This window comes from Nannobrachium achirus (assembly GCF_963921795.1).
Source record: "Nannobrachium achirus genome assembly, chromosome: 11".
Classification (NCBI taxonomy): Eukaryota; Metazoa; Chordata; class Actinopteri; order Myctophiformes; family Myctophidae; genus Nannobrachium; species Nannobrachium achirus.
Genome location: NC_137820.1, coordinates 38948933 through 38976586, shown reverse-complemented (window position 1 = coordinate 38976586; position 27654 = coordinate 38948933). Strand labels below are relative to the sequence as shown.

The 27654-nt window shown below is 44.0% G+C and overlaps 1 protein-coding gene across 1 annotated transcript in view; it reads left to right on the top strand.

Annotated features, from left to right (window-relative positions):
- LOC308294590 (PDZ domain-containing RING finger protein 4) overlaps positions 1–27167 on the top strand; it is a gene marked incomplete at both ends in the record, with an annotated part of 101987 nt that extends 74820 nt beyond the window's left edge. The window contains 5 exons of the mRNA XM_080737327.1: positions 8785–8883; positions 16759–16821; positions 19776–19877; positions 21939–22067; positions 25683–27167. Of these exons, the coding sequence (XP_080593453.1) occupies positions 8785–8883; positions 16759–16821; positions 19776–19877; positions 21939–22067; positions 25683–27167 (1878 nt within the window). The remainder of the gene's footprint in view (positions 1–8784; positions 8884–16758; positions 16822–19775; positions 19878–21938; positions 22068–25682) is intronic.
- Positions 27168–27654: the final 487 nt, after the last annotated feature.

The following is a 27654-nucleotide window of genomic DNA, read 5'->3' as shown; positions in this document are numbered from 1 at the left end:
GCCCCTGACGTGGTTAAGCATGAAGAGAGAGCTCTGGCAGGCTGATGGCCTGCTTGTTGTTTGCTTGTTTGAAGTAGCAGCAAAAGAATAAGGGACATAAACTGCGTGTGAACTGTCTGGGGAGAGAAAGAGCAAACAAAAATGCACAAGCTGTGTTTTGTTTTGTCTTTTTTTGGTCGTGTTCGGGGGTTCCTTTTGTGTGGTGTATTTTTGATATTAGAATACATGAATAGAACACAGTGTGATGGACGTGAAGCAAAAATCAATCGTCTTTATGTATCTGCATTTTGTCTTGATATTGGACCGTTCTAGAGTTTACAATTTAGGCGTTTAGCAGATGCTCGTATCGAGTGACTTGCATACGTAATCAGAACTCAACATAATTGTAGACGGGTGGGGAGTGTGCCATTTTAAAGCACTAACTCTAGCTAATGTTCATCACATTTGCTGTTTAGGCATCTTAAAAAGGCTTAAATGATGCATATACAGACAGGAGGGTGGTCCAAGGGGCCCATGGGGAAATTTGACAACTGCTTAAATTTGTAAGTCAATAGTTTGGTGCCACTTCCCACAGGAAAAGACGAGGAATACTTAATAATGGCGCTGTACTGCAATGAATGAATAGTATTACCATAATTATACTTTATTTATAATAATCTTAATATTCTAGTGCTTGGCAACAGCTTGCAACAAGAGGAAAGAACTGGAGGTCCTCTGACATTTATCAAAGTATCTCCGAGATCGAGCCACTGGAGCCGAAAACGCCTTTAATCATCAAACACTCTCTCACTCAGACTTGCTCGAATGAGCGACGGCAGCCCTGCATCAATAAGCCTCTTGGAAACAAGAGAGGTGTTTGTGTGGCTGTTGGAGTTTGAAGAATATTACAGCAGCATATCTGAATTTTAATGCTGTTATTGTCACTGCACGTATTCTCGAGAGTTTTCAGCTTTCATTTTTAGGTGTGTATGGCATTCATGGCCACTTCAAAGAGCTTCATAGATAAGGTTTTTTATTACACTACACAGTGAATTTGCTTTCACTAAAATGTTTTGCACTTCCAGCCACTTTGTAGTTTTTATTATTATCGTCGTCATGTTTTGTAATATTTTGCAAGGACATGTTTATTATTATTTTTATTTTTTAGATATGACTGCCACACTTGATTGACGTGATTCATCATCTTCTTAGTTTATCTGTGAGAAGACCACACTGGAAATGAGTTAGGTGCTTCATTGTTTGTTAGTATTTCTTTCTTTTTTTTATCCTCGAATGCATGATTTGTGGGTTATTTGTAATTCAGATAAATCAATCAAACCTGGTGTCCCTATTTTGGACATGGCATATCATTGTACAGGAGGCGAAGACATTGCAATAGATAAAGATTACATTTAATTGTTTGTATGTTTATTTTGTATTGACCTTTGGTTTGGTTCTGTACTCTTACCTTTACTGTAGTGCCTCTGTGTTTCATACTAACTGCAGCTGTAGCTGCCAGGACTCCTGGATTTCTCTCTCCGGGGATCAATAATCTCATCTTAAAACGCTCCACTCCACATCCAATTTCTATCACAGATGACGACAACTAGAAAGATGCAATTGAAAATTGCAAGTGTGGTTGCCGTGACGCGAGTCACACTTGCAAATGAATTCCTTCTTACCATTTGAATTTTCCCCATTCAAGTCAATGGGGAAAATGTATTTACTAATACATTAATGGCCATATATCGAGATCTCTGTGTCAGTTCTTGTCTCTTTTATGCCCATACTGATGTCATCAATATCAAGACCATATCTTGGAATGCCCATATATGGAGATATGGTGTCAGTCTCATGAGGTCTATGACGTCAGACCTCTATGATGTCAGTCATCTCCATATTTGGGAAAAGTTACATTTTTAATTAAGGTCAATGGAGAAAATTAATTCACAAATAAATGTATATACATTAAACTATACTAGGTCCTTACCTTTTCCTTACCTGTTACTTAGACAGATGGAGGTTTGCGCCCACTCTCCAGTTTTATAGTACTATATTATAGTGTCATGTGAAACTAACTGCCCTTTTATAGTCTGGTTGGATGAAATGTCATGTGAGGCTCACTAATCCACCAATCCCCAAGATTTTCGGACATTATGCCCTTTTATGCCCGCTCTGATTTGCTACGGGCATAGAAGGCCCCTCTCGTGGCCCTTATATATTCCTTGATATTATGACGTCACCCTTTGCCCCTCTCTGATTGGCTACGGGCATAGACGGCCCCTCTCGTGGCCCTTATATGCCTTGATGTTATGATGTCACCCTTTTCCCCTCTTTTCCCCCTCTCTTTTCCCCGCTCTGCTGGCCCACTTATGTGCCAACAGAGCGCGCCTTGTAATTGCGACCGTAAGGTCGCAGTTTAGTATGAAAACCTCCACCGGCTGTCCGTCGGTCACACGTGCGGTCGACCGCACGTCACACGTGCGGTCGACGTGTGATGAGGTCACGATGAGTCATCTATGCCCAAATATAGATTTCTAGGTCAGATGGCCCATAGAGTTTGTGATGTCAAACCTAGCAACCCAATATAAACAAACCTGATGTCAGACCTGAAGTATCCTTTTATACCCATATATGGAGATACAGAGATCTCCATATATGGGCATATTAGAAAGCCCATATATGGGCATATACGGATGACATCAGGGATATCCATATATGGGCATAAAAGGGACAAGGGCTTACAGTTAAGAGATCTCCATATATGGGCATATCAGAAAGCCCATATATGTTCATATACTGATGACATCAGGAATATCCATATATGGGCATAAAAGGGACAAGGACTTACAGTTAAGAGATCTCCATATATGGGCATAAAGGGACAAGGACTGTTACAGTAGATATAGAGATGTCCATATATGGGCATAAATGAACAAGGACTGACAAACACTGAGATCTCCATATAACCTATGGGAATATAAGGGACGAGGACTGTCAGCTTGTAGACCTATTTTCTAAATATTGTTGTACATTAAAAACTTGAAATGGGTCGTTCTGCATAGTACTTGGGATTTGTTGATGTAAATGTTCACATAGAGTGTAATAATTGGTAAAACAAACTTTTGGCCTATTTGTGGAGATAAGCGACCAACGCTTATCTCCCGATTAGGGAGTCTTACTGGTTTATATCAGGGCGCACTTGTTCATTGTGACGTCACCAATAATGCTGGTCCCTGATTGGCTGAGGGTGACGGAGGGACAGACAGACATTTCGTTGTTTAATAGTTAGATAACGTATCTCTTAACAATTTTGCTGCCATTTTAAAATTTTAAACATAGCTGTACTAAGCAGCTGCCAAATTGTCCTTACCTTTTAACGTGGGCACGCGCATGCATCGTGCACGATCTGTGCGCGACTCATCTAGTAGACGTGTAGACTCGGTGACAGCTTTCGAATAAAAGAAACCCCATTGAAATAGACATATCCGTTGCGAGGCTGTATCCCTGCTTATCCGCCAGTGTTTACATGAAAAAACATTGGAGACAGCCAGCTGTGCGCTATGGTAACACGTGGGCACGTTCGCGCACATAGCAGACGATATGTGCGCGGATCATATGCCAGGCGGGTAGAGGAATCAAACAGCTACAAAATAAGATAAAAACGCGTGGAAAACAGACCATTCTATGGCCCTGCAGTCAGCTCACTTGTTTACAATGAAAAGCTATGCGAACGGAGCTGCGATTGGACGTCAGACCGGATATGGAAACCTAGATCCGGTCCAAACGGGAAATACGACCGGATACAGTTAGGGGGCGGGCCTAAAGTCTCCGAAGCGGCTATATACAGCGACCATACTTTTAATTAGTTTCATAATGATTAAAGCTAATTAAATCTTCGGGCTCCTCGGGCATCGCAGAGAGGTACAGCGGGAAATCTTCGGTTTCGATGGGGATCGCAGGAAATGAGTTAACAAAATGCACTCCTGCATGTCCCGATGAAGCCGGTCGATTTGACTTATGGACCAAGTGCGTGCCTCCAAAACTGTGGGAGGAGTAGCGTGGCAAAAAAAAAAGGTTTATCTAGAAAGATGAATGGAGGGAAATACAGTCAGTTCAATGCATTTATTTGAGAACTTTAGTTACCAGTTACTTTGTAGATTGATTATTATTATTACTAGAAGCTGGGCCGCCCTTCGGGCGGCCCAGCGTCTAGTCGGCGACCTGGCCAACTCGGAACAATGTAAATAGGGAATGAATGCCCCGCCCTTTAATGCAAACCCCATTATACCTGTTTTTTACCTGGTCATAGGACCCGTTTTGACCATCTGTCTGCCTGTGTCCATTTATGCCTATATATGGAGATATCTGTATCTGTCTGTCTGTCTGTCGGCGTCCATTTTATGTCCATATATGGAGATCACTGCAGTTATAGTTCTGGGTCCATTTTATGCCCATATATGGAGATATCTGTCTATCTGCGTCCATTTTATGCCCATATATGGAGTATCTGTCTGTGCCTCCAACTGTGTTGCAGACACAGTGCCGGTTCCCCCTTTAATGCAAACCTCATTATACCTGTTGTCATAGGACCCGTTTTGAACATCTGTTTGCCTGTGTCCATTTATGCCCATATATGGAGATATCTGTATCTATCTGTCTGTCTGTCTGTCTGTCTGTCTGTCTGTCGGCGTCCATTTTATGTCCATATATGGAGATCACTGCAGTTATAGTTCTGGGTCCATTTTATGCCCATATATGGAGATATCTGTCTATCTGCGTCCATTTTATGCCCATATATGGAGTATCTGTCTGTGCCTCCAACTGTGTTGCAGACACAGTGCCGGTTCCCCCTTTAATGCAAACCTCATTATACCTGTTGTCATAGGACCCGTTTTGAACATCTGTTTGCCTGTGTCCATTTATGCCCATATATGGAGATATCTGTATCTGTCTGTCTGCGTCCATTTTATGCCCATATATGGAGATCTTTGACCATCTGTTGGGTCCATTTTATGCCCATATATGGAGATATCTGTCTATCTGCGTCCATTTTATGCCCATATATGGAGTATCTGTCTGTGCCTCCAACTGTGTTGCAGACACAGTGCCGGTTCCCCCTTTAATGCAAACCTCATTATACCTGTTGTCATAGGACCCGTTTTGAACATCTGTTTGCCTGTGTCCATTTATGCCCATATATGGAGATATCTGTATCTGTCTGTCTGCGTCCATTTTATGCCCATATATGGAGATCTTTGACCATCTGTTTGCCTCTGTCCATTTATGTCCATATATGGAGATATCTGTATCTGTCTGTCTGCAATCCATTTTATGCCCATATTTTATGCCCATATATGGAGAACGCGCGTGCCCGTGGGACGAACGGTTCTCGAGATACGCGGATTACATACAACATACATACACACTCACAGAGATTTTTTGTTGACTCATGTGGCGTACGTGATGTCAGAGCCTTTTATGAAGTGATGTCACAATGAGTCAGAGCTTTCGCCGATTTCCTCCGGAACAGCCTGATGTCAACAATCAACCCCGCATAAGGAGATTCCGAACGTTTCGCGCCGGTTCGGGAAAACCGCGCGTCGGGTCGGGTCGAGACCCGGCACTGCACTGTGCCGCGGCGGGGAACGCGCGTGCCGAATCTGAAGCCGGTGGGACGAACGGTTCTCGAGATACGCGGATTACAGACAGACACACAGACAGACAGACAGACACGCAGAGACTTCTCGCATTTATAGATAGATTACAAAATACATAGTAACCATTTCAGCCCTATATTGATTTCAGCCATTTGAAAATAGACGATCTACAAGCTCACAATGAGCTTGTAGATCTTGTAGTTATACATTTGAAAACTTGAAATGGGACATACTGCATAATGAGTACTTTTTCTCTTTACTAGTTCTTGTCTATCTTTCTCATTATCTGATGTAACCTCTCTCTCTAAGGGTTTTCCCATTGAAGTACTTTTCCGAGTTACTCATCATCCGCTGTAACCCTTCACCCAATCAGACATCATGATACCTTGATATCATGATGTCAACCTTTTCCCAAAATCTGATTGGCCCCCCATTAAAGTCAACGGCAACCACACTTGCAATTTCCAATTGCATCTTTCTAGTTCAGTTTGTCCTACTGTTGAGCACAAAGCCCTTCTACCCACAAGTGGCTGAAGAGCGTTGGACTTCTCTTTGTGATGATCACACAATAGCTATCACAACGACGTCATCACAACCATGTAATTGTCCTTTAAAACTAAGTAACAAATAAACCACAGTCATTTAGCAACAGCAAGAAGAAGCTTCCCCTGAACACTATTGGTGAGAACTGCTCATGTTTGCTTGGACGGTACATCTGAACGGAGGCCCAAAGAGCTCCTGCCATGCTGCTGTCATAGTGGAGCATGAGGTGTTCTCCTTTGGAGAAGATGGAGAAGATGACAACAATGACAGTGATCACATTGAGGTTCATGTCTTCAACACAGTGTCTTTGAGCTGGATGAGGTTGTCTCCAGTTACACCTGAAAGAAGAGAACTTCTCCTTGAGGTTCCCTCCAGTCGCCGCTACCACACAGCTGTGCTGATAGAATATGCCGTCTACATCTGGGGAGGGCGTATTACCGAAACAAATGGGAAGTGCAACGTGCTTTATGCATTTGATGTCAACACCCACAGATGGTTTAAGCCCAAGGTTTCTGGAACCGTTCCAGGGGCGAGGGAGGACCACTCAGCCTGTGTCTTGGGGAAAGTCATGTTTATCCATGGAGGAAGCTACTCTTATAATGGATACTATAATGACATCTACAAGATGGATACAAGCACAATGGTCTGGTCTTTTATTAACACCAGAGGTACTCCAGTACCTGTTTCAGAATGTCACTCTGCCACCATCATTGGGACAAAGATGTTTGTATTTGGTGGCTGGGATGTCAAAGATAACAACAACCAGATCAGAGTGTTTGACACAGAGACCAACTGTTGGCTGAACACCTCTTCAACACAGCTTCTTCCAGAAGGGGGTCCTTCAGCCTTCACCTACAATGGAGAGCCGTACATATTTGGTGGAATGAGCTTAAATAATCTGTGGAAATTAAACCCAGAGACCTTCTCCTGGAAGAAGGTTGAGCCCAAAGGAAAAGTCCCCGGTGGGATGTATAGGTGCTGTTGCATTGTGGGAGATCGTGCCATTCTCTTTGGAGGATTTGACAAACCTGATGACCTGTACATCTTAGACATAAGTCCTAGTCTAAAGACGTTATCCAAGCTGTTATTCAGTACGGACTGGAACGGTCTGAACTCCCACACAACATCAGGTGGGAACTTAGGGAACATTTAGGGCAAACATAGCCCCCTGTTGTACTTCTTCCTGATGAAGGTCTGAACATACACAGGATTCTCTTCTTCATGGTCACAACCCAACCCAACTCATAACCCACGCCTAGCGACGTCTGTGTTACCTTGGCAACGATCACCGAAACATAAAGACACAAAAAACCCTCTTTATTGTTTCTTCAATGTTTGAACAGAAACAAAAAATTTAAATCGAAGGAACCAAATCTTTGTGCGATGGAATTCTTTTCTTTTTTTTTCTCTTTTTTTCCTTTTTTTCATTAACCATTGAACCCCAGTGGTTTATCATGTTACTCTGTATATATACATAGTATACCGTCCAAGAACCTTTGAAAGAAATCATATACAGTCAGGTAACCAATCCGAGAAGGCATATCTGATACCAAGAACCTAGACTTCAGTTCAAATAGCCTTTTTCATGTGATAATGTGGAGTCTAGGTGGAGGCTTATATGTATGTGGCTATTGTCTTGAGGTGATAATGACTGGGTGCGTACTTAACAATAGAGCAATTATTTCATTCGTTAGCCGCGTAAGCCATGTGTGTGGGAGGGAATAATTAAAATTTGCCCTTGGAAAAAACCTAGAACGTAGAAAATAACAGATCAACAAGCTCACAACACATGTTGTTTGTGTTGCTATGTGGCTGGCTAACCTGTTGCTACTTGCTAACCAAAGAAACCGGCAGAATTGGAGCGCTACTGACTAGTAATCAAACACGGTATGTCTGCTACTGATGTTTCATAGTGAGATCGTTCCGATCGCAAGTTATCCCAGCAGGCAACGCCATATTTGTTTAAGTTTTGGGAATGTCCGGTTCCGGCGCTGTTGTTTGACATTGAAACAAGCGGGGGAGGCAACTCCTATTTGCCATACAGATTTTCAAATGAGTCTAGCAAGAGTCACTAGCCCTAGCCTGGGATCACTACCATTTTTGGGTTTCTGATACGGTCGGGAGCGGAAAACAGCCTATAGTTGGGACATTTTTGATATTTCCGTGAACGTGGAGCGCGAAGGTCCGTTTCTCAGTGGATTTGTCATTTATGAAGGCTAAATAACAAATTGAGCTCCCAAAATGGCTGCCATCAGCTATGACAAAAACAAACTTTATATGTTGTACTGGTTGCCTGCTCCTACGCCCCTGTCCAGCAGGTGTGCAAAAGGACCTTTCTCTACAAAGCGGGAGACTGCAGATTTTTTACGCTGTCTTCTTCATGAGACAGGGTAAAACGTTCATGTCTGTTCATCAGAACTTCTACTGATTTCAATCCCCTTTCACCTTTTACATTTTTTTTTTATCATATGTTTAGTTTGTACTGTATGTTTTCACAGTCTAATGTTGGCAGGTATGCCCAGGCCAGGATATTGATGTCGGCGTGGGGTTCAAGTGGTTAAGATTGTGTCTTACCATAGTTTTTATCCTTTGTTTTTGTAAGGAGGTGGAGCTGTGTCGACTCAACAGCCAGGAGAAGCTGGGTCTGACGCTCTGCTACAGGACAGATGAGGAGGATGACGTGGCCATCTATGTCAGTGAGGTGAGAGAATCACACACACCTAGCTCACAACGCCTCGCAACGTGAGGCGCTGTGAGCATGTAGATCTGCTATTTTCACAATAGAACCTTATACAAAATGTAACTCTTAGTGCTTGTCAGGGTGGGGGGGTCCCCAGTTAAAATATGATTGTTTTGGAGGTCACGGCCTGAAAAGGCTGAGAACCACTACTCTAGCCAGTGTTTGTTGTTCTTCACCGACTCCTGGTGATGCAATGGCAAACATGCAAAATTAACTGTCTCCTACAAGATATAGCAGTGCAATAAAGGACATGGAAATTATCTGGGAAAAAAAGAGCCATGCTTTGAAAGCTTCTATGTATTTCTCGCTTCTTTGAAGTTTTGCATTTCAATATTGTGGCATACAGGCTTTGTGGAAAGACTACAGTAGTTCTTGATAGATTATAATGGGCAGAATTCCAGCGCTAAATCAAAAGTGTCATTTAATATTCCACTCTCTCTTTCAATTCACAGCATAGGCCCACTCTAATATTCATGTGAGTAGAGCGAGTTTCTGTCGGGAGAAATAATCTCACAATTGAACCTATTTATCATGAGTGAATGACATTATTGAATATTTTTGCAACGTGCGTGATCACACTAACTAAAAAGCCCATTGGTACTTGAGTCTTTCTTTACTGATAGCTAACATGAGCAAGCAACAGGTATTCGACAGCCAAAAGAACCTTGTCAGTGTGTGGTCCGTGGCCCACCAGATGCACCACAATCTTTCATGGGTAGATGTGAGTAATGGGGGCTCGTAGTGTTACTGTAAAGAAATCGCTGGCTTATTGTGTCTAAAAAGACATATTTGGCCACTTGCACGCATGTCCCCAACCACTGAAATCAAGGTAATTAAAACCAGTAAGACTCCCTAATCGGGAGATAAGCGACCGTAGGTCACTTATCTCCACAAATAGGGCAAAAATGTGTTTTGCCAAAATCTTCCTGATCCATGTTGATGACATGAGTGTAGACATACTGTGTAGTGATTTTGTGTAGTGGGCAAAATCTGTAGGAGCAGTGTCCAAAAATGTGTTTTTAAAAATCGGCCTGGAGGTGGCGCTGTATGGGAGAGATTCATGTTGATGGGATGAGTGTAGACATACTGTGTACCGATTTGCGTGATTTTAGGGCAAAAATTGTAGGAGCAGTGTCCAAAAATGTGTTTTGCAAGAATCGGCCTCATGGTGGCGCTAGAAGAGGGCCATGTGAGAAATGAGGGGTGGGGTCTCCGCGCCGGCAAGGCGGACGAATAGGTACCGGCCCCGGCTGTCCCGGTCGCTCCTAGCCGGAGTTACGGCATTTTATGTGAGCTGCAGTGTAGGGGGTCCTCCACTGGGGGCGCCACCACTTTTGCATCCGTTCTGGAGCACCAGGAGTCGGTGGTCCCCGGGAATTCCCCGTGAGCAGCCCCGTTGGGGTGGTCATTTGGTCAGTTTAGCACATTTGGTCATTTTTTACATCTGGGGGTCCCCCAGGGACCTGGGGGTCCCTGGAGCTCCGGGGGTCCTTGGAGGTTGTAGTTTGGCAGGTAAGGAGTGTGTGTGCAAAATTTGGCATGGATCGGGGCAACGGTTGCGGAGATATGAGCAGGGCAAGAGTGTGACGTGTGAGGTGTGACAGACAGACTGACTGACTGACTGACTGACTAGAAAGAAGTAAATGAAAACATTTTAACACTCTTCTTTTCTCTAATTACAATCTAAAATATGAACCCTTGTTGTAAAAAAAACAAAGTTGTCCTTTAAGGCTGTCTCCGGCTAAATCATCGATTGTTAATCTTAATGTACAGGTTTCACTGTTTTCTCTATACCTAACGTACATGTAACCTACACACAGTATAGTATAGGAATTCTGGACCAAATCATTGACCATATTGGACCAAGTCATGTCTAACAGTAAACATTAAAAAGGTTGAGGATCACTGTTATATACCACTTGTTAACATCATGTAAAAAAAAAGACAATAAGAAAAAAAAGAAAATACTAGTATTCTCTCGTTCCATCCAACAAGTTTCTCTGCTGCTCTTTTGAAGTCGTCTCAGACCCCCGCAAGGTGCTCCCTGACCCGTGCGGAATACAGATCAGTGTGGTCTGTCTGTTTCTTCCTTGTGGCTCCTGGCAAACCTCCTCAGGTTCTCTCGCTCTGTGAAAAACAGTAGAAGGCGAGTGGAGCGAGCTGCATTCAGATGAGCTGTGTGTGTGAACTATGAATGTCACCGTAGTGTGTGTGCCAGTGGTGTCAGAGGGCGCGTTTCGTATACTGTGATCTTTCATAAGCCGCCGGATCACACAAACAGAGAGAGCAGCTATAGCAGGCAGCGCACGGTCATTATGAAAACAAACTGAATTTTCCCTGCCTCCTCCTTTAAGCTCTTTTGATTCGACTGCTTGCAGCGTGATGAGCTGATAAAACCAACAGCAGTGTTCTTTTTGTTTCCTCAACCTTATTCGATCTTGATGCGTTCGGTTCCGTGCTCACTCGAGTTGTAATGCTCTGGTTGTGTCTTTGCACCGAAGGTTACATCACGAAATGGCGTGTGTGTGTGTGTGTGTGTGTGTGTGTGTGTGTGTGTGTGTGTGTGTGTGTGTGTGTGTGTGTGTGTGTGTGTGTGTGTGTGTGTGTGTGTGTGTGTGTGTGTGTGTGTGTGTGTGTGTGTGTGTGTGTGTGTGTGTGTGCGCGCCCATACTTGCATGCGTGGATGTGTGGGGGTGTGTGTGCTTGTGTCTGACCGGAGCTAAAGGCGTTTACATGCTAAGAGCAGGCCAAGGACAATTCTCGAATATTTTTTGAATGGCAGGGATGGAGACTGTAGAGAATCTCTTAAAATACTTTGGTTAGGACTGTAAAGTGACTGAAATCATACTGGACGGCTGTGTTATTATGCCCTTCTTACACGATACGTAATGTTTAACGAGATTTAAATGAGACTGAACTTAAATGAGCATCGGGTCGGATTTATAATTTTATATCATGTATTTTCCCTCAATGGTCTACTTTCTAAAGCACAAAGGCAGTAAAGAGGGTATGAGTGATAGCAGGTATGCTACAAATAGAATGCGACAACATCTTTGTGCAGTGCTGCTGCTGTCAGTGGTGGAAAAAGTACTCAAATGTTTTACTTAAGTAAAAGTATCAATATTGCATTGTAGAAATGGTTACAAGTAAGATAGGCCTAGTCCAGAATTCAGAATTTACTACTCTGGTACTCTAATCCAGGTGTTCTCAAACTTTTTTTATACCACAGCCCCATAATGAGGGAAATTATTTGGCGACCCCAGTCCCCCCCGTGTGTGCGCACGGCGAGCAGTAAAACGCTACAATAACAAAACTATATGGAGGTGGTTGTGCAGTCTGCACAAACGTTTAAACTGAAGCATTTAGCCAAAACATGCAGAACCATAGAATTTCACCGACGTTTGGTAAGTGGTAACTATACAGTCTGGTTCCCTGGTTGTCTGACATCGGTTGTCAGTCGGCAACGTTACATCGCGCCGCGTCTGCGAGGGTACAGATGTAACCATGTGGATCCAGTTGACCGGTACCCATTGGTGTGTTCTAGACTTTCTTTGAGGGCATACTATAATCTATGATCCGTGGCTATTCGTGTGGCCAGGGCAAGTGCATAATGCCTATCAGATACGCTACTTTGAAAGGTTCACAAACATGTCTTCACAGCATACCCACGTGACAGGTAGAACACAGCACTGCCGGTACCCACTTGCTCCCAGAGTAACAAAAAAACACCCGTTCGCGCTCGTATTGAAGCTTCCGTGAGCCTTGTTTTTGGAGCAGCGCATTTTGCCCTATTTATTCTCAACTGCAAAAAAGAAAAAAAAGAAAATCTCATCCCGAGATCGCTATGGGCGGTCAATCCAGGATATCTGGCTAGATTGAAAAGGTATCAGATATTTCACTTGCACAGCGGGATATATCTGAACCTGAATTCAAGAAAGAGTATCGCTGTCATTTGAAATGATCACCGATCTACTTTCCCGGATCTTATTAGATATCGCAATAGTCTGGGTGGGCCCTTATGGGAAGTACCGGTACTACTAGCCAATCGCAGACAGGTAAATGCAAGCTGTCGTTGGAGTGACACCTGAATATACAGTCATCAACGTGACACACCTCAAAAAACAATCCTCATCCTGCATGCCATTACTTTTCAGTTTCATGTAGGCTACACAATTGACTATGTCGAAGACAGTACAGAGCTTACATGTGGGACTGTGAAAACCCCCCACTTACATTTCAAATCACAACCTTTGATTGATACAAACATGTTTGTCACCAGGAATTAATTTGTAATGTCATGTTTGTCCTAACAGGCCAAGTTACTTTTTGATGTGTTCGCTGTCCAACGATATGTCTCCATACGGCCTGTCATTCCGGTTGCACTGTAATGATGTTATGACAGTCCTTTCTTATTGTGTATCTCTGTCCCCTCTCTGTGCCGTTTCATACTCACGCACAAACCCCAAAACATTGTCATCACAAGAATCCAGACACACTCCTAGCAGAGATTTGCACTTTACTGAGCATCCCTTTCTAGTTATTATTATTTTTAAGATAACACAAAGTTAGTGTGTTCTTCCTCATAAACCCACACAAAGGACAATTCAATTCAATTCAAACTTTATTCCAGACACACAGGGGGTCCATAAAGTACATACAAGTCATTGACATCACACATAACAAATTAAACAATAAAAAGGATTGACTTTATCCTCAATGATGCTGTTCCAGGACTCATCCAGACGAGACATGAATCCATACAGTGCCTTATTTAAGAGAGCCTCACATGTATGGATTCCACACGTTACAAACAAGTGGGACCTTAAGTAATAATAATGGATTGCATTTTTATAGCGCTTTTCCAAGTGCTCAAAGTGCTTTAAAATGGTCCATTCATTCTTATATTCGGAAGTGAAGCCCAAGTAGTATCCTCAGGGCATCATTCTAGGCCACTTTAAGCCTCCCCATGCTACCTTTCATGCACGTGTACCACAAGAAAGCTCACCCGCTTTCTCTATTTCATGAAACCATTGTTATGGCTGCCATAGAAAAAATAAACATTGTTGTGGCTGAGACCAGACACCACTGATCCAGTCCCCTGACACTCCAGACCAAGTACCAGGCCAGTCTGGTGACCTTCCTTCCTTAATGAGCGCTATCCCTGCGTGGCGTAGCTGCTTGCACTATCATGAAGATGGAACGCCGTCGAGCCAAACCATCTCCGGAGATCTCCGTCTGATTGGACAGAGTGAAATGAATGGCCCCAGTCGCCAATTGATTGGCCGATGAAAGAGTGTCCTGCCCCCTCGCTCAACTGGGCTTTATTTATACAAGCAGCGGTGTGTGTGTGTGTGTGTGTGTGTGTGTGTGTGTGTGTGTGTGTGTGTGTGTGTGTGTGTGTGTGTGTGTGTGTGTGTGTGTGTGTGTGTGTGTGTGTGTCGCTCAGATCAGGGGCTGTAGTGCCGTTTATAGGTACTATAAGAAGCTTCTGCTGTATCAGTCAGTGTGATGTGGTTATGGTATATGGCTTTATGGTGTCGTATATGACTGTGGTTAATGTAGTTTTATTGTAACCAAATGCTCCTGGGGTGGTAAAACGTTATACTGTCAGGTGATTTGAATGTAATTGAATACAGCGACCATGAGGTGGGTCACAGGTTAAAGTCAGCTGGAAAATCAACTGCTAAAGGTTCTGACTCTGAGCAGTGGCCTCATGGTCGAGTTCTACTCCACTTTAGCACACACACACACACTTACTGACAGGTTCCGTGTGGATTCCATTAGACAGCAGAGCGGGTGAAAGTGTCCTTGATACGTGACGGACCAGGCAGCTGTGATAATGGCTTTTGACAGCAAGGGCCTTCCTCCGGTAAGGTGTCAACTACTTAACGCCACTGCCATGGTTTCCCAAGGAAGTTTCTGTGTTATTATGAGTCTAGACTATGTCTAGACTATGCCTCCATTGGCAATAGAAGGATGCCTTGAAAATGGATTTGTAGAGATTTTCAGGCACTTCTAACATTCTTTTGTTGTCTGCAGCAACACCTGATGCTGCTCCAGTGAGCCAGCAGACACTCTTTTTCCAGCGCATCTTGAACAAATGTAAGATCAGACTAGTTCAGGCATGCATGGAAGGCAGGAGGTGTACATTGTGGGGACTGCCCATAAGTCCGACATCTCATTACTCTAACGGTGGTTAGGGTTAGGTTTACTGTTAGGTGTTAGGAAGGCTCAATCTAAAACACACTTTCCCCATGCTTTTTCGTGGACCTGCTTGTATTCTTGTATTTGCTTTTCTGAGGATAAGGTTAGAAATAAGTTTAGGGTTAGGCATAGTTTTACTAAGGTTACATTTAGGAATAAGGTTAGGTTTAGGCATAGTTTACTGAGGTTACGTTTAGGAATACCAGGTGAATACCGCCAGGTATTCCTGGAGCGGCTGCATTTTGTTATTCCACTGTTAGCCTCCCCCCATTCATTCATTCATTCATTCATTCATTCATTCATTCAGCGTTCAACTCAGCTCCTTCATTCCCATTTGCTGACAAGCTTACAGTTGTGTGCATTAGCGCAAGATTAGATGAGGATAAAGGAAATCATTAAATGGAAAACATTAAATTAACTTCTGAAAAGGCTTCTAAGCCTACACATTAGCCTACAACTAGTAAAACTAATGGAACCACGATCTTGCCACACGTGAATAATTGTGCTTGTAAACAATAACACAGACGATATAAATCCTTATTAGTTTAGTAGTGGGTTATCATTATGGCCCCAAATAACTTTTAAATATCTTGCAATTGGCGACGAGTCTCTTCGAAAATCGGCAAGAGTGTCTCTCAATACATAGGCCTAAAGCTACAGTATATACCCTCAGTATATACCCATCCATCATCGGCAATAGTCAGTGGTGTGTGTTCCCCACACTCCCGCGCCCCCACCGCTGTGCTCAGGTTCACCGGGAAAACTGCAGTGGCGTTCCTGCTGCCTTTCTGTTTTCAAACTCCCTCCACCTCCCCAGCTTCCTCCTCCTCTGCTATTTAAGTTAATATATGATTCTGTGGATGGCATGATGTTATGTCGGTGTATCTTGAAAGGCTTTAAGATGCACATCACGTCTTTAAAGAGCTCAATATTGAAATGTTTATTTCTGTGTATTGTATGTTCTGTGATTTGTATGTTAATCTGTATATTAATGTATGCCTTTAAGGGTTCTATGTTGACGCATAACTCTGAATCTCTGCTTCCCGGGGATTTGTGATCTCAGATTCTGTGTCATGCTTACTTGCAGTCACGCCGCCAATCTGAATGTGATAGCGTTGCAATAAATGGTTAATCGTGTTCTGAAGTGTCTTAACTGAAACAGAAGAAAGGGTAATTGGTCACATAAGTAGAGTGTAAGGAAAATGATACAAAGAAACCAGGATGCCATTTGAACATAGAATCTGAACAACATGCTATCTTAAATAACATACTGTACTTGCCGTAGAGTTTCCACCCGTCGTTGTTGGGTGGAAACCTTAATGTCCAAAACCGTTCATTTTGCATTTATGATTTTAAAAATCATTTAAACTTGTGAAAACAGCCGATCTACAAGCACACAACGCTTCGCGATGCGAGGCGTTGTGTGCTTGTAGATCTGCTGTTTTCACTACTTCTGCGCAACGGCCTTGTATGATGAAGCAGGGCTTTACTTTGCGGAAAAAAACATACTCATTTGAAACTTGGAGATACGAGGTTTCTGCCTGACAGTGACGATATGTATCTAATCAACATTCATATCATGCACGTGCACAAGTAATCTATAACATCGAATCTCTGTTTTTTTTAATACAGATTGGCCCGAACAGCATTGCCGCGAGGGATGGACGCATCCGAGAGGGGGATCGCATCTTACAGGTGCAGTACTGAAGGACAATGCCCTCATCAGCATTCCTCTTCCACCAGCTCTCATTTAGATTCAACGAGAAAAAGCCTTTTATTTGGTTGTGCTCCAACCGTTGTCTCCCAGCACGAGAGCCCATTCATTTTTAATGGCAGAACATTAAAAGAAGGAACTGGGTTAGAGGGGGAGGGATACCCCCCACCCCCCCGGCTGTTTTACTTACAGACTCAGCACCACTAGGGTATTTTAAGAGTTGTAGTAGTACCACAGCTCCCTTACACCCTTCTGGGATGAACGTTATTAGCCCCCAGTTCCATCCTTTTGGTCAGGGGACAAAGAGGGATGTTACTACACACTGAGAAGATGTATAAGGTGTGTGTGTGGTGGGCTAGCGGTGGTACGCAAAGTGGATTCCAGGGACTCTGTGGGTTCCTTTAGGGGGGTCTAGATTGACCCATACAAGTCTGTAACTCAGTGACAGTGTACAAACCATTTGGTTCCATTCAGATTCAAGGGGAGACCTTGAGATTTGAACGTTTGAGAAACAGTGGGCTAAAGGCAGCCCACAGCACCACTAGGGTTGGACAACATGTTATGGACAACATTACATATCACAATATGTTTTAACAAATACCTATTAACAATATTGTGATCATGGTTTGGTTATGTTTTTTCTTCTGTGTCATGTCAGTGTCATGGTCAATATCATGGTCAGTATCTTCTTAGTATCATGGTCAGTATCATGTCAGTTTCAGTTTCTTTCTAAAATAGTCAAAATAGCCAATCAACAAACTAACAATGCAAAGGTTTTACGCGATTTTGATCAACACTTTTGCCATATTATGATTCGTTATTACGATATTCAGACAATATCTAGTGTCACAATATAATACAACATAACATCGATACATTTTCCAGCCCCTAATTCCCAGCCACTAATTCTACTCTTACGATTGAAATTGGTGCAAGAGAGGTAATTTTGGAGGCTACAGTTGTAGTAATGGGCAATCAGGGACAGGGCTAACGAATGGGAGCTATACTGTACCTATTTCGCCTGCAGGTCAATGTTTTAGCACACAGAGACAGAACAGAAAAGGGGTGAAATTCTATTATGGTGGCACCATAATAGAATTTCACCCCTTTTCTGTTTATGCTGTATATATGCTTTAATGAGTTCATTTTTGCAGAGTTAGGAGAAGCGCAGACGCAGGCAGAGATGAATATTCTGTGCTGGTGATTATTTATTTTTTTCAGGGGAGAGTGGAGGGATGTGTAACCGCTGTTTGGTCAGAGATAATGCACTTCGCCTGGCCTAATTGTACGCCGGGCGTGTGTGTGTTTTGATCCAGGAATAGTGGGGGGGTTGTTTTGCGAGGCAGTCCAGCACCGTGGCACTATTATCCAACAGTGACAGGGCCATTACTCTGCCCCGCAAAAAGATGGACGCCCCCTGTCACCGGCCAGTTAATTGTGCAGCTAGATGTATGTATGCTGCCGGATACTTTTAGTGAACACAACAGTTCCCGCCAACCCTTGGCCACCGTCCCATTCATAATCAACGCCTCGTCTGGCCCTCATAAACTATAGAGACTCTTGGAGGGGAGATTATTGTGTAGCGCCACTTTGATTGTGGCACCGTGTTATTCTTTTGTTACGGGAGGGAGACTATTATGTGTGTGTGAGTGTTGCGTATATATGTTTTCAAAGAATCTGCTTTTTACCAACAAACAAGCAAACTCATAATGTGTACACTTGGGGGTGTCTCAATATTGTGTATCCAGGGGCGCTGGAAGTGGGGTGCTGAGGGAGCTGCAGCTCCCCTGGTGGTGAAAAAAAAATAAGCCTATATACACACACACACACACACAGAGCTATATTAAAACAATAATGTATTTGACTTTGGGGAATAAAATATGTTGAAAAAAGGTATTTGATTATCACATGGTGACCTAATCACATGGTCACCTTGCGACTTCCGGTCAGAAGGGAAGTCAAATTTAAATCCTGCTTTGATGGCACACCAAAGTCTATTTATTTGAGAACTAGAAACTGTCTATAGGCTCATTGTTGCAAACTAACACCGTTGTATATGGGGAATAAAAAACAGTAGAAAACTGTTACAAAAATAATACCCGATTTTGTAGTGTGTGCGTGAGTGACTGTGTGTGTGCATGCGTGCTGTGTGTTGCACTGTGTGCTAAAATAACTAGTAACTATATAGCTCCTTGTTACACCGTTGTGCGGGGAATAAGCACCCAAAACCGTAATAAAAATAACCCAAAACCAGATAAAAAACGGCTAAAGAGCTAGCCCTGAATCACCATCGGGTCCATTTGGTTCCATTTGGTTCCATTTGAACACTCTCTGGGTTATGGGGGTCCTTGTGAATACAGTGAAAGGTTTGAGAACCACTAGTACTAGTTGGACTCCTAATGTACCACAGCGTATATTAAATATAATTGTCATATTGTACTAATTCTGAAGAAAACCTGGAGGCTTGCCATTCAGTAATTGGGTCTTATGGTCAAAATTAGAACATATATAACACATTGTCAATGTCGGGCAGAAACCTCGTATCTCCAAGTTTCAAATTTGTATGTTTTCTTCACCAAGTAAAGCCCTGCTTCATCATACAAGGCTGTCACACAAAAGTAGTGAAAACAGCCGATCTACAAGCACACAACGCCTCGCGGTGCGAGGCGTTGTGTGCTTGTAGATCTGCTATTTTCACTAGTTTAGTTCATTTTTAAAATGATAAATACAAAACGAACGGTCTTGGACATACATGGTTTCCACCCGACAATGATGATACAATGGTTTGTAAAAAATAAAATCTCAAATTTGCCACGGACAGGGCCAGGTTTTTGTAACGGACACGTTTGACCGGACATATTGATGGACCCCTGTACACTTAGGTTATCTGTGTCTCAGTATTGTGTAATCATGCCTGTTTGTGTGGTTCCCTCAGATAAACGGGCAGGACGTGCAGGACAGACAGGAGGCCGTGGCAGCCCTCTCCAGCGAAGACTGCAGAAACATCATCTTGCTCGTTGCCAGGCCAGAATTGCAGGTAAGTGAGAGCTTACATCCCATCCAACACTCTTTGAGACACACATACGGGTATTGCGGGGCTTGGCCGAATCCGGCCAATTGCATTACGGAACGTACACATTGTTACATTTTATGGGTTTATTTCGTCATAGCGCAACATAGGGTGAAGTATTGTAATGCAGGTAATTGCAACAACCATCGATCTAATGAAAAAAAGATGAAGAAAAAGCCTAATATTCTAAACTTTCTGCGATTCTGCCAATAATCATATTCTTTGAGACACACATCAGAGTTTTTCCCCGGGCCAAACACACGAATCATGTCATGTCGATCCCCTTCCCCTATTCGTGCAGAACATAATCACGCGTAGCCAGACAACTATTCCACAATCTCTGAATGCTATATAGAGTCTGGAACTACACCTCCTGAACAGCGAGGGAGCTGGCATTACCGTTCAAGAAAATATATTTTAAAATCATTTCTGCTAAGCAGCAAGCTAAATATGCTTAGATGATTTTTATTTATATAATGATAAATGTGCGCGATGTGAGACGGAAACGGAAGTGAGGAGGAGGCTTCACTTCCGCTTACTCATCGTTCTTCTAACGTTATTCCAGACTGTGACGGGAGCATTTGCAAATCGCGGAGTCAACAGTCTGGCCACGCGAGACTATGCAGGACATGACGTATACAGTATGTGGGCAGAAGAATAATCCCCAAAGGAGACCTTTGAGTGATTGGCCCTAACTGCACACACAAGCAAATTGCAGCGATTTGAATTTGGTCAATTAAGAAACTTACTGACATGGAGTGTGTAGGCTCAAATTAGGTATAAACAAAGGATACTGTTCACAGCCCCGAGGCTCTTTCTAGCGCTTACTCTGTGCAGGGCCTCATAATAAACGTCGGTGTTGTGCTGTGAGCCAACCTTTCCTATTCACCACTCTACTCCCAGTGGTAGTGGTGTAGCCGGCGCTGGGACACCTCATCATGTTTTATTTGTATGTAGCGCTGCTGTAATTGACTTTCAACGGTAAACCATAAAAGCTAATGGCATGCTAATGTGGAGTGTGCTCAGGCCCATGGCCATGCCGGTGAGTCGTGGCAGGGAACTCACGCCACAGAGGAGCCTGCCGAGGCAATGGAAGATACTTCGTAATTAAATTAAAGTCTCCCACGTAGTAAATCTAAAGTCTTAACAACTTTCAACCTGGCAATGGAAATGAGTGTTTTATTCTTTTACCAGATCTAGTTTATTGCGACCGTCAGGTTGCAGTTACTATCAAAACCTCCACCGGCTGTCCGTCCGTCAGTCTGTCAGTCAATCTGTCCGTCACGTCACACTTTTCCCCTACTCATATCTACGCCACCGTTGCCCCGATCCATGCCAAACTTTGCACACACACTCCTTGGCTGCCAAACCACAACCTCTCATTTCTCAAATGGCCCTCTTCTAGTGCCACCATGAGGCCGATTCTCACAAGACAGATTTTTGGACACTGCTCCTACAGATTTTGCCCTAAAATCACGCAAAGCGGTACACAGTATCTCTACAGTCATGTCATCAAAATGCATCTGTCCCATCTAGTGCCACCATCTGCCTGATTTTTGAAAAACACATTTTTGGACACTGCTCCTACAGATTTTGCCCTAAAATCCCGCAAAGCGGTACACAGTATCTCTGAAGTCATGTCATCAACATGGATCTGTCCCATTTCCCATATTCCCTCCTGATTGGCTACCATTGCCTTCTAAAGGCTAAATTATTGCCCTACTTTGTCATACTACTACTGTCATAGGCCTACTACTTTTGAAATAGCCAATCTGCAAGCTCTAAAATGCATCGCGATGCATGTCGAGCTTCTAGATCCGCTATTTTAAGCAATTTTCGCAAAACTATTAAAGTGAAAGTGATAAAGTCTGTCTTTGTTTTGTTTGTTTTTTGACACCCGAGGCGACGTCGACACTACATTTATGCATATGACGTTTTGTCAATGAAAACGCCACTCAAAACACCAATCAGTCAAATCGATGAACGACATACAGACCTATGATTTGAATCAAGACTGTGTCTCCGTAGCTGGAGGAGGCGTGGCTGGATGACGAGCACAGTGAGTTCCTGGAGCAGCTGAAGATGGAGATGCTGGAGGAGCAGCAGAGGGAGGAGATGGAGCTGGCTGCCCTGCAGGAGGAGCAAGACCACCAACAGGTCAGAGTCCTAGAGGAACACTGTTCATTTAGTCCAGTGGTTCTCTTCTCTTTACATCTCAAGGTCTTCCCTTAAAGGACAACTCCGCCCTAAACACTTCTAGACTCATTTTCCCACTTATATTGATCCCAAATTACTGTCAATGGGGTCTATTAGGCAGAAATCTCCCTGTTGTCCAGTTTCCCCAGCAGCTCTCATAGCATAGAGTGGAGACTATAAGCCTATCGCTATTTGTTGTGGTCAAAAGATTAATCTCGTGTAATGATTTGTGTGAGTTTGGGACTAATAGTAGCTTCTTCGAGTAGTTTCAAAAGTAGGTTTTGTAACAACAACAAAAAGCAGGGAACACTTGCCTACGGTTCAAGAGTTCTTGGTCAAACCGTGAACTGGCCGGCCAATTTGAAAATTTGTGGGCAGAGGTTCATCCTTGGCCTACTGGAGTGTGTTTCATGCTGATCGGTCCAACGGTGCCAGAGATTAGATGCTGTTCACAGATGGACACACAGACAAACAAACAGACACACAGGCAGACAGGGGCAAAAACATCTCTGCCTCCCACTGTTCTGGTCTCCTGTCCTGGCTGGCAGGTTGGTCAACGGCACAAATCTGCATGTAAGTTCACCAAATGTAAACTCTACTACACAGAGGAATTACCTGGTAATTAACTCACTAGTGAGTGAATCCACTAGTTGTGACAATTACATTCAAATGAACTGAACTCCTCGGTGTGAAACATCACCAAATCTTTATAACCACTTTCAACCTGGAGTCGCTATTTTGGGCATGTGATTATTATACTGTTAGGTGAACACAAAAATAAATAAATATACATTGCGAGCTTGTAGATCTGCTAAGGAGGGAGGCAAATGTATACTCTGTGAGTAGAGAGACCCAATGTTATGCTGTGGCTTGCTGCGTACCAATTTATTATACTGACATTTCAGGCTGAAGGCATAATATATGTCAACATATTTATTGGTTGAAAATATGTCATTTTTGTCAAGCAAAGGGGTCACGTGACATAGTATAAATGAAGCCTCATCAGCCTACAGCTTCTGTCCCTCATTGATTTATATGGAGGGAACACTGCACACAGTGAAGTAGGGATACATTTTTCTCCGGATATGGCAAAAGGCCATCCTGCTGGAAATAGATTTTCAATAGTCTCATAGCAACAGCAGGAACAACTGGTCCCCAAAGTGGTTATTAAACATTTGTTAAATAAAAGGAGAGTCTGCCAGGTGGACACAACACAAGGCCACGCTGCACTGATCTGCTAAACAGTCCTCACTGACCTTGTTTCTGCGCTCTTTGTGCTGTGTGGGCTAAAACAGGGATCCTCAAGGACCCCCCAGCTTGATATGCATTAAGCCACGGACCCCCTTTTGGTATTACATTTATCCTCCGGGACCCCAATCTACACTGTATATAGTAGTAGGATTAAAGCAAGTAGTAGTAGGATAGTTGTAGGATTAAAGCAAGATAGAATGTCAAGACTGAAAATGTTTGAATGACCAAGTCCTAACTTGCGATTTGTGAAACAGCGTTGAAAGGAGCCGTCCACACAATCGTTGATTCCTAAACAATGAACACACTATGCAATCTTAAGATGTTTTATTAAGATTGTTCTAGCTCAGGGGTTCTCAAGGGGTTCTTTTTATACCACGACCCCATATTATGAGGGAGATTATTTGGCGACCCCAGCCCACCCCCACACACCACATACACACACACACACAGCGAGCAGTATAACGCTACGATAACAATATAAGCTATGGAGGTGGTTCTGTACATGTGTACTGTAAACTGAAGCATTTGGCCAAAATAAATATTTAAAAAAAACACACACACTCACATTGAACATAATTCCCAATCAGCTTGTATGTGCCTCAGCCTAGCTGCTTTTGTTGTGTGTCTTGTGTTGTTGCTGGCTGCATGCAACAAGAACACTGGTCAGTGTTGGAGGCGGACCTGTGTGTGTGTGTGTGTGTGTGTGTGTGTGTGTGTGTGTGTGTGTGTGTGTGTGTGTGTGTGTGTGTGTGTGTGTGTGTGTGTGTGTGTGTGTGTGTGTGTGTGTGTGTGTGTGAGAGGAGTCATGGCGTCCTTCACGTTGGTCCGTTGCAAAGATCTTCCTTTTTTTTTCTTTTTACCGTTTCTTGATAAAAGAATATATTTCTTCTTTTTTGGTTGCCAATTCCCGACCCTAAAGGCACCTTCCCGCGACCCCACTTTCGGGACCCATGGTTTGAGAACCGCTGTTCTAGCTGATCTATACTGCCAACCAGGTGGTCCTAGACCAAGACCATTACAATTATATGGAAGATGCGTCTAAACATATTGCTAGTTTAATCTTCGCAGACGTATTGAGAGCTTGTAGATAGGCCATTTTCGCTGCGCAACATGCTTCTATGGAAGACATTCATGGCTTCTATGGAATCCAAAGGACTGAAACCAGGCGACTGAGAACTTTAATCAGAGATTAATAGAGAATAGATCTGTAAGGATCAGTTTGGTTCCATTTTTACACTCTTGGAGTTTAAGACCTTGGTTATCAATCATCATCAAACTATCAATCATTTAGCTGGGGAAACCCTTCAAGGACCCCTGGGGGTCCCCAGACCCGTGCTGCTGGGAACCAGTGGGCTGAAAGACACACAATCTCTTGATAATAAACCTCAAATAATATATTAATTCTCCATTTATGTGTTCATGTTCATGAATAATTAAGTTACACTGACTGAATATGGGTCACTGTTCACAATCAATGTATACCTGTTACTGAAACTGCTGCTGTTGGAAAGGTGGTGGAGAAACTCTCAAACTCACTTTATATACAGTATATAAAAAATAAAATCAAGCAGCAGTTCTTTGAAATACAAATACAAAATAACCACCATGAATATGTATGGCAGGAGACTTAACGATCCATTTAAACTCCACAACATTGATGATCATAATTTAAAATTCCGCTTTGCCGGGAGATTAGCATACTATAAAAATCCATGTAAATGGGAGTTCAAAGACATGGCGGAGAAGAAACGCTCCCCAAAGTAACACAGAACCACTGGCATCAGAAGGAACCGTCCTATCGAGGATCATCCAGAATAGCGACGCACCATCGCTGAACCTCCACGGAGAGGACGCTGTGTTCTCCAATCTCCTCGTTGCGTAGGAGAAAAAAAGACCAGAAAGTTACAGAAAGTCTGAAAAGAAATGTGTTTTCATGTGTGTGTTTGCGTGTCACGTTTAATGTGGCAAGAATAACTGCGATTTATTATCGGGATAATGAAAATATACTTAAAACTTAAAATGGCACTTTTGTTAACCACTCGAACGGGGAACGTTTAGAAAAAATAGCAAATCAACACGTTGCGTTGTAATGTGTTGTGATCTTGTAGATCTGCTATTTTCGGCAAATAGATTAGCGTAGAGTGAAATAAGAATGTGTTCTTTAAAGGTCAGTTTTTAACAAGTATAGAGGGTTTGAGTGGTACTGAATTTGCAGCTCAACAAAAGCTAATTCCTACTCTATGACGGAGGAAAACGTAATGATAAATTAAATTCACCACGATACGATAATAACGATCACCCGTGTGTGTGTGTGTTTCATTCCAGAGAGCCGAGGATGACGGACCCACCTGTTCCACGCTCGCTCACGCAGGCAAAGACAGGACGGCGAAGAGCAGAGGGGAGAGCTGCTCGGAGCGAGGAGACATGCTGGCCCACATCCAGAAGCGTCTGTCCCAGTGCCTGAGGGACGGCCGGCCCGCTCCGGGCTCCACGCGGCTGGAGGAGGAAGACGACGACGAGGACGACGAGGAGGAGGAGAGGGGGGAGGGCGACCGCTTCCAGCAGCTGCTGGAGCTCAAGTGTCAGATCCGCAACAGCGGCGAGTACGACCTCTTCTACAGCCGCCGCAGCACCATCGAGTGCAGCGTGGCGGCGGAGCAGGGCGGAGGAGTGCAGCGGGAGCTGCGCATGCTCAACGAGGAGCTGCGCAGCATCGAGCTGGAGTGCCAGAACATCATGCAGGCCCACAAGCTGCGCTCGGGTCAGCAGTCGCCCTCCAAGGCGCCGCCTGCCAAGGACCAGAGCCTCCGCCAGGGGGGCAAGTTGGCGGACATAAATGAGAGGCTGGAGAAATCGGACAAGGACAGCTCCAGTGCCTATAACACGGCGGAGAGCTCGCGGAGCACCCCTCTGGCCATGGATCGCTCCCCGGAGCATTCCCTCCAGAAGAGGATGGTGAGTCTGACCAATCAGAAGAACCTGTGCAGCAGCCTGGCCACGGGATACTGCCTCAGCCCCAGCCCCAGTCCCAGCCCCACGCACATGGCGGTCACACTTCCGGGCAAGAGCAGCAGCCCCGACCACAACAGCAACCACTCCGGGTCGGACCAGACGACTCAAGCGGAGGAGGAGAGGAAGGGGAAACTGAAGCCACTGGGCTCCCAGATCCCCTACCTGTCCCCCTCCCACAGCTCCCAGCAGAGACAAGGCAACATCCCTGCCCACGCCCGCCACTACCAGAGCTACATGCAACTGATCCAGCAGCGCTCCGCCGTGGAGTACGCCCAGAGCCAGCTGAGCCTGCTCAGCGTCTGCAAGGAGCCCCAGCAGCCCGCCAACGACGAGCCCAAGATGGAGTGGAAGGTGAAGATCCGGAGCGACGGCACGCGCTACATCACCAAGAGGCCCGCGCGGGACAAGATCCTGCGGGAGCGCGCCCTGAAGATCAAGGAGGAGCGCAGCGGCGGGATGACCACGGACGACGACGCCATGAGCGAGATGAAGATGGGCCGCTACTGGAGCAAGGAGGAGCGGAAGCAGCACCTGGTCCGGGCCAAGGAGCAGCGGAGGAGGCGGGAGTTCATGCAGCGCAGCCGGCTGGAGAGCCTGAAGGAGAACCCACAGAGCGGCAGCGAGGGCCGCAGCAAGGAGGTCAGCATCATCGAGCTCAGCCACAAGAAGATGCTGAAGAAGCGCAACAAGAAGATCCTGGACAACTGGATGACCATCCAGGAGCTGATGACTCACGGCACCAAGGCCCCCGAGGGAGCCAAGGTCCACAACGCCTTCCTGTCAGTCACCACTGTATAAAGAAAAAGAGAGATTGAAAAAAACAAAACACAAACACACAATCTACCCCATGTGGTATAATATACTTGCCTCGTTCAATGTGGCATTTTTATGAGGACACAATAGGAGTATTTTTCACACTTTGTAACCCAAATAGCATTTTTGTAAAGAATTTATCAGCGGTTTCATGGCATTTACTTTTTTATTTTTCAGCATTGTTTTTCCCATGTCAAGTTCTCCCAGAAGATAATTTTGTATGAAATGATAGCGATGCAATGCAGTTATTTTTCTTATATCTTTTCAACCATTGATTATTTTCATACTTCTCTTCATTTCTACCCATACAAATCAAGGCAGCAGTGTGAGTTCCCAGATAGGAGATGGGAACTTTCTTTTGACAAATTGTTTACCCAAAATGCACCTGTGACCTACCGGTACTTGTTTTTGTAATGAACAATTCTATATTTGACTTCAAAAACCTTATGAATATTCACACATTCCAGACATA